Raw genomic sequence first — 13,957 nt, forward strand, 5'->3', positions numbered from 1 at the left:
GACAGTGCTAAGCCAAGGATACAGCGGCAGTGTCCTTCCAAAATAGTGTCAGAACGGAACTTGCTTTTGGTGGAAATTTTGCACGCATGGAGGTGAGGCCTGGCATTAAAATGGCTAAATCCCAGCAAAAGAAAACGCAGCATAAAACACAAAAACACATCTTAGCGTGCAGGTTGTTAGCCCAGAAGCTGTTGTTTCACGCACAACACTAAAACAAAGCTAAAGATAGATCTGGCAAGAATCACGTAGCAGTGTGTATTTTGATTACATTAGAACTATGGCAGACTTACTGTATGCAGTCTACATCCTGTGAGTCAAACTAACGTGAGTCCAATGTTGTGAAGTACTTACGAAGGTTTTTGCAGGTGTCCTGAATCTTGCCTTGGTCAAACTGCTCCCATCTGGTGGCGACCAGCTGGAAGGAGTAGCAGTTGTTCTTGAAGGGGATCCAGTTTGGACCGTTAATCTTATGGGGGCACTTCACTGCAACATCCTCTGGTGTGGTGATGATCTCTTCTGTAATACACAAGTTTATAGTTTCAAAATATTAGCATCTGCAAGAATGCTGGCACATGCCAGCAGAGAAGGAAGAGATTTTAGAGGAGATGAAACCTGTCAAGTTTTCAAACCCTAGGACTACAAAAAAGATGAAGAGAAGAATAATTATTTAGAGTGCTTTTGTTGAAGTTATAAAGTCTTTCTTTCTTCTGCAAAACCTGAAAAACTTTATAGACTAAATTTACAATGTCACAATACTTCCCTCTGGAATTACACCCAGATGTTTCTTGTGTTTTCTTTTGACAGTTGGGCCAAAAAAGGAAGCCATAACTTTATTTTCTGTGCTTCTACATTTCTTCTACAACAGACTATAAATCCTGTTACCACAGATGACGTCTCAGCAGAGCAGTACATTTAAACAGCACACACCAAACTTGTGCTTTCAACATTTTGAGAGAGGACTGGCATAACTGAAATCCTTACACAACTTCTCCACCACCACCATGCTGAACAAATGCACCAAGAAAGGATGTTGTAACATTCAAAGCTTTTCTGACAGAATAAGCAAAGAGTGGACCTACAGATTTTTTTTTTTATCTAGAATAAAACATTTTGTACACCACCACTAGCAGGATTGAACTGTATGAGGATATGCAAACGTTTCCATTAATCTCCATATCTAAACTCACCGTGTGGTTTGTGGCAGATCGCTCCTCCCAGTTCCTCATCGCACTCGGTGACTTTCCAGAAGCCATCCGTGTCCAGATAGACACAGGAGCCACTGGTGACATCGGAAGACCAGCGGCTGAACACAGTGTGGCTGTGGTCGGTCCAGCGGTAGTGGATCCCATCCTGAACACAAAACAATGCACAAAAGATTTTTTTGTAAAGGAAGTACCTTGCAAAAAAACTGACTTATGATAAAGGCAGCTCTTCCCTTGGTACACTTACATCTTCACTGAAGAGGCCGATCCACATGGGTGTGCGTGCACGGCTCACGTGCACAGTCAGGGTGGACTGCATGAAGGTATCGGCCACACTCGCCAGGTCCATGTTGTTACTTCGGCACTGCTCTAAAGCCTCAAACCAGGTGAGATTTTTGGCGAGCAGCAGGAAGGTGTGGTTATTGACGCTGAAGGGCTCTGTGGGGATGTGGCGTTCCTCCACTTTATCTGAAATGAATGAACCTTGTATCATGCCATGCAAGTTGTGCTAGAGATTTAAGTTGCTTTAATATCTCGGTTGCAAAAAAGAAGTGGATTTCTTTTCCCTGTTTAAGTAATTATCGGGACACCTTATTGCTTTTATTAGAGAGAACACAGTAGAGAAATGACAGGGAATCAGGAAAAAGAGAGATGGACAATGATATGTACCGGCTGGCATCTACACCTCAAGGCAACCAGCCCTTAAAGATGTTGAGTTTTAAGCCATGTATTATTTACAGCCCTTCAAATATATTTTCCAGGGTTAACGTATACTTACTAAAACGATAATCAAAAAAATCTTAAGAGGAACCTTAATATGGCAGGTTAAGCAACTCAATGAACTGACTTTTTGTAAAAAAAAAAATCTGGATAACAAAGTAGTATTAAGTGTTGGAGTTGGGGATTTACCTGCATAGTGCTGACAAATGGCCACATTTTGGTGTTGTGTGCAGGAAGAATAGTCCCAGGTACCCAGCATGGCAGAGTTGGGGTTATTGATCAAAAACACACACAATTCCATACTCGCCAGATCCAATGACTGTCGAGAAAAAGGGGGAAAATGTACAACAAGTAGTAAGAAAAATTACATTATATATTCAAGTGTGATTAAGATTTTTTGTCCCGTTTAAAGTTTTCCTTTTGGAGAGATGTCATTGGTCAGTGCTAAGAGTTAAAAGGATTTTGTATCTTCAGTCTGTGGCTGACTGGATAAAGATAAAGTGTGGTAAAGCACAACTTATCTTGTGCTCTGAGTCTAAGTTTTGTATTAAAAGAGCATTCTACTGATACTGATTCCTTTAACCAGGTCAGACTCACAATAGACACAACTGTGGTGGATGCTTCCTCCAACCACTCAAGTTGCAGTTACAGTTTACACCCACGAATAGCCAGACTCATATGTAGCCATGACAGCTAACAATGCTTCAAATATGAATGTTACTGCAAAGAAATTACATACTCTAAAACGTGGATGCTTGACACACATCTTCCAACTGAACTACTGAAAAAATAAACATATGTTTAGACACCAAAAGTAAACATCTGCAGAGCCTGGAACCTGATATTTTAGTGAAATATGTGTTTTGAACATTCACCATTTTTTTTTAAACTTAATTTGGATAAAAAAACAAAGATTAGTCTTAATATCTCTCATGTTTCAAGAATTCCAAAAAGTTATAATTTAACAATGCTCCAAGAATTTTAGACAAAAATACATTGGGAACTGGACTATGTGCCCAAAAAAACAATACCTGCAGCCAAGGCTGTTGCCGACAAGGAAAAAAAAAAAACAATGCAGCACCTTTATTTCATTGTAACAACCTGGTGCCCTCAGTGCAACATGACCACCATCAGTTCAGTCAGAGATTTTGGTGAGTTACACCAGTAGCAGCAAATACAACTGCTACCCTCAAGTAGAAACAAGAAGCGGTCCATGGAGGTCAGATAAGCTTACTTTTTTCCAAATCATCACCTCCAGTTTTTTCAAATTTCTAGTCTCAAGTAACATCACAGCGGCTTTATAGAACTTATTTTGCACATGCAAACACCCATAAAAAGAAAAGAAAATCGAGTTCCCAGTTAATACAGAAGTGAAGGTAAAGGGAACTTACGGTGACTTTTATGGCTCTGTGCATGCCCAGCAGCAGGGGGTTGAAGTTAAGGTAGTTAACTGGGGACTCGTCCGCCCATTGAGGGACGTCACGTTTGATTTTCAGACCAATCCATATCCTTTCCATGTTTCTCATGCTTGGCAAAAGGGTGGTGATGAAGTCTAAAACACACACATATAGAACAAAAATGTTTTAGGTTTGATAGAGGATGAGTGCATTGACTCTAAAGAGCCATTATTTATAATTAGAACAGCTCAAATTTGATAAAACATAAGAAAACAAAACAAGGTGTTTAACATCATCTGAGTCATGATAGAAGTGCTAACCATGCTTGTCGGGTTCACTAAACATTGATCTGGAATAACGGCAATCCTCACCTTGCTCCACCTGATCTGATATAGAGACCAGGGTTCCCCTCACCGACTGACATTCTTCACCTGCATACTTGAAGGGCACAGGCTTCAAGCTCGTCATTACTGTGTAGCACTAAAATAAAACAAAAAAAACAGAGCAAAGTAAATAAATCTTTAACAGAGTGTTGCAGTAATGAGTCCTTACACATGGAAAAGGTTTGCTTTTTAGCACTTATGGTTCCCTTGTTTTGAACTAAATGGGTTTTTGGTTAGATGCCCGGCATAATATCTGTGGTTAAAAGAAGCTTTTCATGTTTTGTTCTACCATATTAAAATACCTCAGTTAGTACATCAATCGTGAATTTTAAGTCTTTAATGTGTTTTACAAAAGGCGTCTGTAAGTAATGAGACTACAGAACGTCATCTTCACAGCCTTTACTTTTTACCTTTGGCAGTTGCATTTGTGCTTCAAAAATCATAGAAGTGGCGTTCTTTTGTTAAAATGACTTTGCTGAACAAAATGTGTCTTAAGTTTGTTTTAAAAACAGGGCTTATTTCTTTATAGTAATCCAAAATCCAACTGGAAAAATCCCATTGGCTTTTTGTCAGGGGAACCATGGCAATGTCAACTTCTGGGTTGGCCTACAAAAAAAGGTCATCCCTGCAGCATTTTAAAAAGCGATTTCTCTCAAATTCGTCTGACTACTGCACAAGTGCTGGAATAATCTCAAATTAAGACTGTTTATGTCGGATCATTTCTTTCCAGACAATTGCAAAATTGTAAGGTCCGTGTTAAAGAGTTTCCAGGCGGATTTTTCTTTTAAATATATAAAAAAATCTTATCTTTCTCTTATCTTAGCTCTAACGTCTGTGTGTTATGGTAATTCTTTCAATGTGTTTGTATGGTTATAAGAATAAGACCATGATAACAGGAGCTAATCTGTTTTTGAGTGTCATGCAGTGTCAAGGATGTAACTGCAGAGTTAAATGTGCTGTTGGCTCAGACCTTATTTCTGAAGGACAGAGATCCATTTCCACAGGGCAGTCCTCCAGGCCGAGGCTCCAGAGGGTTTTTCTCCACTGACGTGGTGTTGTGTCTCTCACACACAAAGGACAATTTCTGTTGGCAACTGCCCTCATATTCTGCAAGTAAACATGACAGTAAATGTGAATAAGTAAAAGAGACTGTAATTATGTCCATTATGAATCCAATTACATTATGTACATTACGTAAACCAATACCTTGTAAATATTACTAATTACTTAAGGTTAAAAAGAGGCCATTTTAAAGTACAGTTGTGTAAAATCAAGCTTTAAAGCCCTGAAAAGCAGATTTTTTTTTAAAAAAAAAAAGGCATGGCGTTTATTTTTATCTTATACTATGGATTCTCACCGCATGGAGGTTGTTGTCTGGTTTGATATTAGCTGAACCAGAATTTTTATTGAAGTTTCCAAGCAAACGAAATAAGACATTTGAGTGTTTATACATTTAAAGCATATCCTGGATTCAAAACGCTGTGCAACGCTAAGACTCATTTAGAACAATATAAATAAAAAAGAAACTTGAAAAATGCCTGACATTATCAGTCTGATGAAACTAAACCATGTGTAACTGTCACCTTCTTAATCATGGGGATTTTTCTTTACTGATCTAATGTGTTTCCTGTCACATAATATGATAAATTCATTATCAACCTTAATCATCCTCAGTTGTATACAAACAGTACAAAGTTAACTCACGTGGAAAGAAAATTTCAGGACTGATGGAGGTGCATCTGCCCAGGAAAACTGAGTGGTAAAGGTACAGCTGGGTGTACCTGGAACATAAATTATTCAATTTAACCTCAACATTTTACCACATAAAAACAGGTATAAGTGTCATGAAATGATTATGTTCGCATACAGACAGCATATATGTGTGTGTTACTGTACTGGCTTACGTCATGGGGAATATCCGCCCGGGCTCTTTCAAATTGACCCACCAACTTTGCTTGGGAGAAGTCGACATCTGTTAAAAACATGCAAGCTTTAGTACTTTATGATAGAAAACACATGTAAATATTTTTATTATCATGATCTCTCCTAAACACAGTTTATAAGTAGACAGAGAGAACTTGTGTTAAGACACTTGGGATTATGGAATGAAAAAGTGAATTTTTTATAACTTAAAGCATTTAAAAAACCATTTTCATGTTAAATACTTGACAGTAGTTGTTGTAGGCCTACGTGTCATATTTGGGAGCTCCTCATTGTACATAGTGTTCAGAAAGTTGAAATTAAATGTCACTAAGCTTGTATGACATTGATTATTGATTTTTATTTTTGTTTGTGGTTTGTTTGGAGGATTAGCTTTTTTCTTCTTTACTCTGAGTGCTTCCAGATGTATTCTGACGAAATATTGTCAGTTTCCCATGACCAGGAGATAATGGAAAGAATTTTCCCGGTCATTAGGCTCAACAAATCAACTGTGGATGCCCATGGGGAGAGAAAATAGGGTAACTGCAGAAACAGAGAAAAAGACTGGAAATTTTAATTTATCCAAGTTTTTAACTTCTTTTCACTCTTATTGCACAGCATATTTATGAACCTTTTAGTGCCCAATTTATTTGACCTTAACGCACACACAGTTGAATTAACTGGACCGTTTGCTAAAAGCCTGCCCCAAACCAGCTATTGTCCAGTAACAGCTTGTCAACCGTAACTTGGCATGGCAGTCCTGTTCATGGCATGGATGTATAAAGAGAACTGGATTTAGCGTTGGGGTCTGGGCCCTGTTTTTGACTATGAAAATTGCTCAGTGGCTCATGAAACCAAAAATAAAAAGGATTCATCTATAAAAAATTACCCAGATCTTCTGCATTGTGGGGCCCATCAAGCAGGAGCACGAGAGACTTCCTCTGGGCCTAGCAACTAACTTTGGTTTACCCTCTGCTGACTTGAATAGGTATACAATTATTTAATCATGCGGCTCTTCTAGATTTTCAAAACTTTACTGGACCAAATGGATCAAATTCTGAATGGGGAACCTGTCAGTTTTTTAGAAGTTATGATGCTCGAAAAGATTTATCCACTGATTTAAAAATGTCTTTTCTTTTGAGCCCAATGGCATCACGTGACGAACTCGGACGTTGTAATTCCACGGTTTCACCACTGGCTTCAAGGTCAGGCGCTGTTCCAGGGGCTTGTTTTGACATAACTTGTACAAACCCACAATTTCACTTACAGTCTCCTGAAACTCACCTCTTTTAGGTACTGTTGGATCTTTAAGACAGCAGTTGAGCTGAGTGGTGAAGCCAGTTTGCTGTCATTCATACTGCAGAAGAGCTTTGCTTCCTCAAAAGCTAGCTTAGGCTCCTTAACAAACCAAAACTCGGCTCCATCGATGAATATAGATGTCTCATGGTGTCCACCTGAAAAGCACGACAAACATGCTCTGAAGTCATGACACATTTTACACAGCGAAAACACATATTACACCCAGAAATAGAAAATAAGTTATTCTCAGTAAAAAAGATGAGTCAAAGAAATTCTGGCCATTAATAGATGAATTTACAGGCTCAAAAGATAATTACAGCTTCACAGAATCTGAAAAGACTTGGTTATTACCGGGATTGTACCAGTCCGGGTTCTTGGGTGTCTTTCCTGTTGAAGCATTAACAAAGAATGAGTTAGAAATAACCAAAAACACACCAATAATAAGATGATGTGTTCGTGTAGATGTATGTACAAGCTCTTTAAATTCTTAAATCATATGTTGAGAAATCTATTTTTTGGTTCTGTTGTATAAAACTGCACAAACCTGTTAATGACTGTGTGGATCACACAATTTTGGAGACTTTAGAAATTCCTGTAAGTACTGGTAAGCTGTCTTTATGAGACTGTATCTCTTCACAAACAAAAAACAATCTCTGCTTTGTGCACACATACACAGAGTATCTTCAGTCTTACCGCGGGGTATTTGGCAGACCCACTCCAGCCTGGCGTCACAGTGAAACGGTGTGGCGTAGAAAGGCGTGGGAGGTACGTCATGCAGCAGGTACACTAACAGGTGTGTCAAGGTGCTCTTCATTGTCTGACAAGGACACAAATTGTTAACACAAATATTACCATAAAGGAAATACACAAGAGAAGCAGTTTTATATCTGTGACACTGCATATCTTGTTGCTCCCTGCAGTTCTGTGACAGTGTAGGAAGGGAACGTCTCTCTTTCTGACAACACAATCACTAACTGAGACAATCTAAATGAGAGCAAAGGTCAGAGCCAGATGGCAAGATGTAAAGTTGTTCTGCAATGTGGGCAACAACAAGAGAGGAACACAGGAGTTAAATAAACTAAGAAATGATCCTCAGAACAAATTTGCTATACATCAAAAGCCTTCGTGATGTGAAAAAACAAAGAGGAACAACTGTTAGCAGGTGCCTTTTCTGGGATTTTTTTTCAAAACAGCATAATATCACTGAGCCAATGGGGGTAGATTTCTTCAGTGGCTCTTCTCATGGCTCCTACAACAGATGAGCAAGTGGCCTTGACTCACAAATCAAGCTGTACAGTAAAGATAACCAGATCACACTGAAACGAAACTAAAAACATGTTGGAAAACAAGATAAAACACTATTTCAAAAACATAGCTGGTTGTTGAATGAAGACTTTAGGCAAAAAACAAATATTTATTTCTCCTTAAAATCTACAGTTGGTAAGATTTCTAAAAACATATTTTTGTCATATCTTCTGTTACTATATCAACACAGTATTATAAAAGAGAAAAAACTCATGTTCATCTTTCTTACTCGTAGAGCTTATAATAGCATTTGCTAGAATCCACCATATGTGCACAGAAACAACCAATCAGAGCCGAGGTGTCTCTAACGCAGCTGTCAATCATGTTAATCGCTGCACATGAACTGCAGTCAAACTGTCAAACTAAATAGCTCTGATCAAATACAAATCAAGATTCTGTTACTGCCTTGACTATTTCTTGCTTCAAATGTTTTTAGATACATATTTTAGTGTACTGTAGCTGTAAAATATGAACGTTTTTTTTTTTACAGACTATCGGTCTCGTGTGGATGCACGTTTCAGGAACTATAACTAAAAAAAGTATATTTTTTTTAAAGTTACCAACTACAGCTTTAAACTCCCTTTGGTGAAATAAATCCACTCGGCCCACCTTGAATGCAGTGCAGTCCCGACTGTATGCATCATCCTCATGGAAATCTGTGTGTAAAATTTCCATAGATACCTGTTGTTGAGACATTAAAGAGACATACATAAACATTCACACTTAAACAATTAGTGCAAAAAGTCTCTCCAAACCAGATATGTTGTGTTTATGATAAATAAAAGTGAATTTTAAGAATTTACTGTGTAGTACAATTATAAATATGTTAGCTGATGAGAGAATATTTCTTGAAGAAGTCTCACATCAAAAATTATATCTTAAAATTATTTGCCATTTGTCCTCTCACAATGCATTTGGGCTGAGTTTATTTATACTCACAGGCTGGCCGTCACTCCACTGCCAAGAGCGATCGGTTGGGTTTCTCCTGTTCAGGCCGACCCAAAAGTGCCGGCTATCACTGCAACAACAATACCAGAGAAAACCATTATCATTAACAACACTTTTTCTTTTCTTTCAAAGTAAAAGATGTGAGATGAGAAAACATTTTTTAACGGTTGAGAAATTTTAAAAGGGATTTTGGCATTTTATTCTTCACTACAACAGTTTAAAATTGATTTCCTGAACAAGTGTGAAATGTGATTCAAGAGATGGCATGTGTTCATTTTAATGTTCAAGTAAAGTAATGAATGTTTATGTGAACAATAAAAGGAGGTCAGACTGACATGTTTTGCGTTCATCTCTGTTAGGTGATTAGTGGTGCCGTGCCCTCCCCACACTATTTTGCATTCAGTGTGTATAAAGTTTGTTCATGTCAGAATGCCTCAAAATAAACCATGACAAATACATTCATGCTAATAACGCTTCAAAAAAGGAATACATGCAGGACTGTGTGCACATGTGTGTACCTGATGCTCTCTCTCACAATACTGTGCAGGGCCCTCATCTCACCGCTGTTTGTGAAGCTGGGCAGGTTGGCTCCCAGCTCCTGACAAAACCTCTCAGCTTCCTCCCAGGTGCGTTTCCTGCTCAGCCTCTCCTCATGAAACACCTGACGAGGTAAAATAACAATTTACAACAGCTACTAAAACAGTGCCGGCAAAGTAACAGACTGTATTGTAAAGAACGCCAATTCAGCGTTTAGATCATGTGATTTAGAATCAAGTGACAATTTGTGGGTTAAGAAAGAAATGGAAAAAACATGAGATAGATGATTGTTTTCATTGGTCCAATGCAGAAACAGCTTTAGTAATAGATATATGTTTTTGACAATACTACTTTTTGACAATAATAAACTGCATGACTTATCTGTTCCTCACCATTAGGTCTTGGAATGATGTTAAAACATTTTTCAAAACTGATATATTAGTGCCAGAAATATTGTTTTCCTCATTCTATGCATTCATCTTACTTGTCAAAGCCTGCTGCATACATTACCCACAAGGCAACTCAAGTGTGTGTCTAATCAAAAATGCATTACAAGCTGTGCCAGTGGTATAAAATGGTATATACTCACTGTCTCCTAATTCACCTCACACACATAGTTTGACTGGATTTTTGAATGTAAGATGTATGATATTATGTAGATGTGTTTTAAGTGTGAGTGAATGGCAACAGAGATGGGGTGTCAGAGTGGCATGTGGTTGCTTATTGTATCTTTCCTTTTTAATCTCTAACGGATGTTGACCCTATGTTTTTATGTGTTTTATTTGTTTTTATGTTATGCTGTTGACATTTGGCTTGTAAGAGCCAAATGTGTGATTTAACTGACTAGACAGTAACTGTTACTAACAATTTGTACATTGGGTGTCGCTGCGCTGGTAAGAAAGGTCAGTGTTGCCTTCAGGTGTTTTTCATGAAGGGAAAAAGGTTTTTGACTGCTGTGGTGCATAAGACATATTTGTTCATCCTGAAAGTTGTGTGTTCAGTATTTTGATGGAAACAAAGAAATGTGCATTTATTCACATATACGCATGATGGTATGAATAAATATGATGATAGTCCTGCAAACCGGAGCCAACAGGTCTTTTTCTCATCGCAACAAAAATCACAACAAAAGGAAGGGTGTGTCATCGAGCTGAAGCAAGTGCGTCTGACAGGTCAAACTGGGTTAAATATCCCAGTGCCTTTAAGTAATAGACTTAGCTCATACACTTGTGAATGCAAGACAAATTTCTAAGTAAATGGACAACAAAGTATTATCTGATCATCTTTGCCGCACAACTAATGGTAGAAAAAGTCTGTGTGACCAGTGGTGTTTAAAGACACAGTCTCTCTCTTACACACACACACACACACACACCTTGTAGCAGTATTTGATGTTTGGTCTGGACACCCATCCATCAGGACAGGTTGCGTTGGGGTTCGGCTCTGGTTCTGGGGATGGGGGTGGACTGAGGTCTTTTCTACAAATGGTGCCGGCCTTAAAAACGGTACAGTTCTTCGCCTCCCACTTGCCCAGGGGTTTTGCGATGGAAATGGCTGCACAGCGTCCAGCCGGATCTGAAATATGCACATAGATGACACAGTTAACAATACTGTGTGAAGTAATATGATGGATGTGGTTATTTCCTGACCATTTAAATGACAAATATTTTAACATTGTTGAAGTTGTTGTTTAATATGTTGGTTTCACTTCTGGATCAGGGTTCCCTTTAAATTGCAACTATCATGCTTTACCATATTTTGTTTCTTCTATATAGTGTTACGATCATGGATGTTTGGATGACAAAAAGTGCTGCTATTCCTATTTACAGTCACTCCCCAGCTGCAATGTCAGTGTAGAGAGGCTGAGATATGGAAGGCCAGAAAACGCTGAGTGATGAGAGCAGAGTGTGCTCTGAGACTCTGCTTTGCACTGTTGTAATTTTTAATATGACAGACACATTTTTGTACTATAATCATTAACCATGAGTCACTTATGACAAGACTCATCCTCCAGTCTTGTGCATCAGGTACTAAGTACAGCAAAAGTGGCTTTACTAACCTGGTTCAAACCAGCCCCAGTTGGTGTATGTAACAACACTCGAGGAACCATCCTGGCTCAACCACTGGTACTCCCCCGTGTTCTTAATGTCCTGCAGACCTATCCAGAAATACTGAGGATCTTTGCCTATCTGCTCCCTCAGCAGACGGCTGATAAAGGCCTGCTCAAACCTGGAAAGGGTGGCCAAATATGAGAATGCTGGAAAGTACGTATGTGGGCAGCAGCTGATTAGTGTCGGTGTGTATGTTTGATCACGTTGAGCACACTCCTACCTGTTTCTTATCGTGACATTGCAGCGGTCTTTGAAGGATACTAGTTCGGTGTTTACTTGATAACACGAGTTGCCATGTCTCCTCCAACCCTGAGGGATAGACAACAGGAACACTTGACCTGTATTCAGTTTACAAGAAAGACTCTTTCGTATAAAGTCCTAGTTCTCATACAAATCCAGTCTTCTGATGGGACTACTGAGAACAGTCAGATCAGTATGATTGTGTGTTTTTGTGCGAAACACTGCAGGCTTCTCTTGGAAAACCAGGTCATTCAGACAATACTCACATCTTCAAAGCTACATCCAGGCTGTGTCACTGATTCCTTGACCTCTCCTTTCTTCTGGCACATGAAAGGTAACCTCTCTGTGCAGTTCCCAACCCGCCAACCATGAGACTGCAGAGCACGGACACAGGTTTGATTTTGCAGGCCTCAAATAAACAAACTTGTACAGCAGATTGTAAGAAGATAAAAACTCTTGAGTCACTCAACGCACAAGCCCAACCCGACAAGTCTTGTTACAATGAGTGGGGTGACACACAAAATGCATGCACTCACACCCATATCAGTACACACACACATACACACACACCTCTCCAGAGTAGAAGACACAGGTGGTATCCAGAACGGGCTGGATTGGTTGGTTTTGGTCCCAGTAGGTGAAAGTGACAGGTGTCTCATCAAGCCACTTGAAGACAGTGGGGTTCACGCCGCTACCAATCAAACCGATCCAAACGTCCAACAGTTGGCCATCTGAGAACACACATAAGAACATCAATTTATGGAAATGTTTAAAATCAAGGCAGCGGTCTGGTCAGAGAACATTTTGATTTTTAATTTACCTGCATGGAAGTTCGTGTTGATCATCTCTTTGCTGTCAATGGAGTGGAAGCTGGCCAGATAGCCCTTCCCTGCTCCCTCGATGTGGTTACAGTGCATCTGGGCATCTGTAAAGTTTCCAGGTTTGTCCTTGACTAACTTGTAACACCAGCCACTCCACGGGACCCAACCGTCTGCACACACTGTTTCTTTGTATACAAAAGACTCTGTAGAGAGGGAGCAGCACAGATAGAGGACGTGAGGGGAAAATCACAAATTTGACTCAAAGAGCTTTCTGATCGGTACAACAGGGACAAAAGGAGGGACAGAGGAGGGATCTCACTTCCAGAAAAGAGACAATATGTAGCTGTTATATGTGCATGTGAGAGTAGGTAAAAGATTTGGTCTTGTTGGGTGTACTATATGTAGCTATGGGCTGCTAGCTAAGCATCGAGATCCACAGCCTGTTTTTAACCATGTAAGAATGGCTCTATGGACGGGATTGTTGGTCTGTCAGTCCACCATTTTGGTCCAGACTGAAATATCTTAACAATTATTTGATGGATTGCCAAGAATATAACAGGGTTCCTTCAGCTAAAGGCAAGCTATATCTAAGACTTTTTAAGACATTTTTAAAGCCACAGAATTACATTAACACCAATTTTACAATAACCAAAATTTAAGGAGAAAAAAAAACATGTACTGACATAAATTACTCAAGAATAGGGACTTTCAAGGCGGCCTCTAGCTCAACAGGTGCCAGATGCATTAAAATATTCTAAAAAATAGATATACTATCTTCTTTTGAGATATCACAATACAACATTTGAAAATGATGACTCATTATATTCAACTTTTTATGTCTTAGCATTTTTAAGACTTTTAATTTTTAGATTAATTAATTTAATACCTTTTTAAGACTTTTCAAGGATCCACAGGAACCCTTGGATAAATTAAAATTCTTACAACTTTGTTGATTCCCTGACTTTCAAATCCAACCTCGAGAGCCACCTTTTTAATTCTGCTTTTATTGTTTGATTTATTCACATTTCTTGCTTGTCTGTCTTACTTTTGCTGATTGTGATTTTATTTATTCTG

The 13,957-nt window shown here is 38.9% G+C and overlaps 1 protein-coding gene across 1 annotated transcript in view; it reads right to left on the reverse strand.

Moving 5' to 3' along the window:
• The window catches only part of ly75 (lymphocyte antigen 75), a gene marked incomplete at its 5' end in the record, with an annotated part of 32,940 nt that overhangs the window by 10,064 nt on the left and 8,919 nt on the right, over window positions 1–13,957 (reverse strand). Inside the window, 21 exons of the mRNA XM_042487577.1 lie at window positions 352–516; window positions 1,188–1,350; window positions 1,450–1,670; window positions 2,112–2,241; window positions 3,314–3,474; window positions 3,691–3,799; window positions 4,673–4,809; window positions 5,407–5,483; window positions 5,607–5,674; window positions 6,907–7,076; window positions 7,273–7,308; window positions 7,615–7,738; window positions 8,836–8,907; window positions 9,166–9,244; window positions 9,693–9,835; window positions 11,087–11,286; window positions 11,771–11,940; window positions 12,043–12,131; window positions 12,329–12,436; window positions 12,633–12,793; window positions 12,883–13,086. Of these exons, the coding sequence (XP_042343511.1) occupies window positions 352–516; window positions 1,188–1,350; window positions 1,450–1,670; window positions 2,112–2,241; window positions 3,314–3,474; window positions 3,691–3,799; window positions 4,673–4,809; window positions 5,407–5,483; window positions 5,607–5,674; window positions 6,907–7,076; window positions 7,273–7,308; window positions 7,615–7,738; window positions 8,836–8,907; window positions 9,166–9,244; window positions 9,693–9,835; window positions 11,087–11,286; window positions 11,771–11,940; window positions 12,043–12,131; window positions 12,329–12,436; window positions 12,633–12,793; window positions 12,883–13,086 (2,787 nt within the window). The remainder of the gene's footprint in view (window positions 1–351; window positions 517–1,187; window positions 1,351–1,449; window positions 1,671–2,111; window positions 2,242–3,313; window positions 3,475–3,690; window positions 3,800–4,672; window positions 4,810–5,406; window positions 5,484–5,606; window positions 5,675–6,906; window positions 7,077–7,272; window positions 7,309–7,614; window positions 7,739–8,835; window positions 8,908–9,165; window positions 9,245–9,692; window positions 9,836–11,086; window positions 11,287–11,770; window positions 11,941–12,042; window positions 12,132–12,328; window positions 12,437–12,632; window positions 12,794–12,882; window positions 13,087–13,957) is intronic.

This window comes from Plectropomus leopardus, chromosome 1 (genome assembly GCF_008729295.1).
Source record: "Plectropomus leopardus isolate mb chromosome 1, YSFRI_Pleo_2.0, whole genome shotgun sequence".
In the NCBI taxonomy this organism is placed as follows: Eukaryota; Metazoa; Chordata; class Actinopteri; order Perciformes; family Serranidae; genus Plectropomus; species Plectropomus leopardus.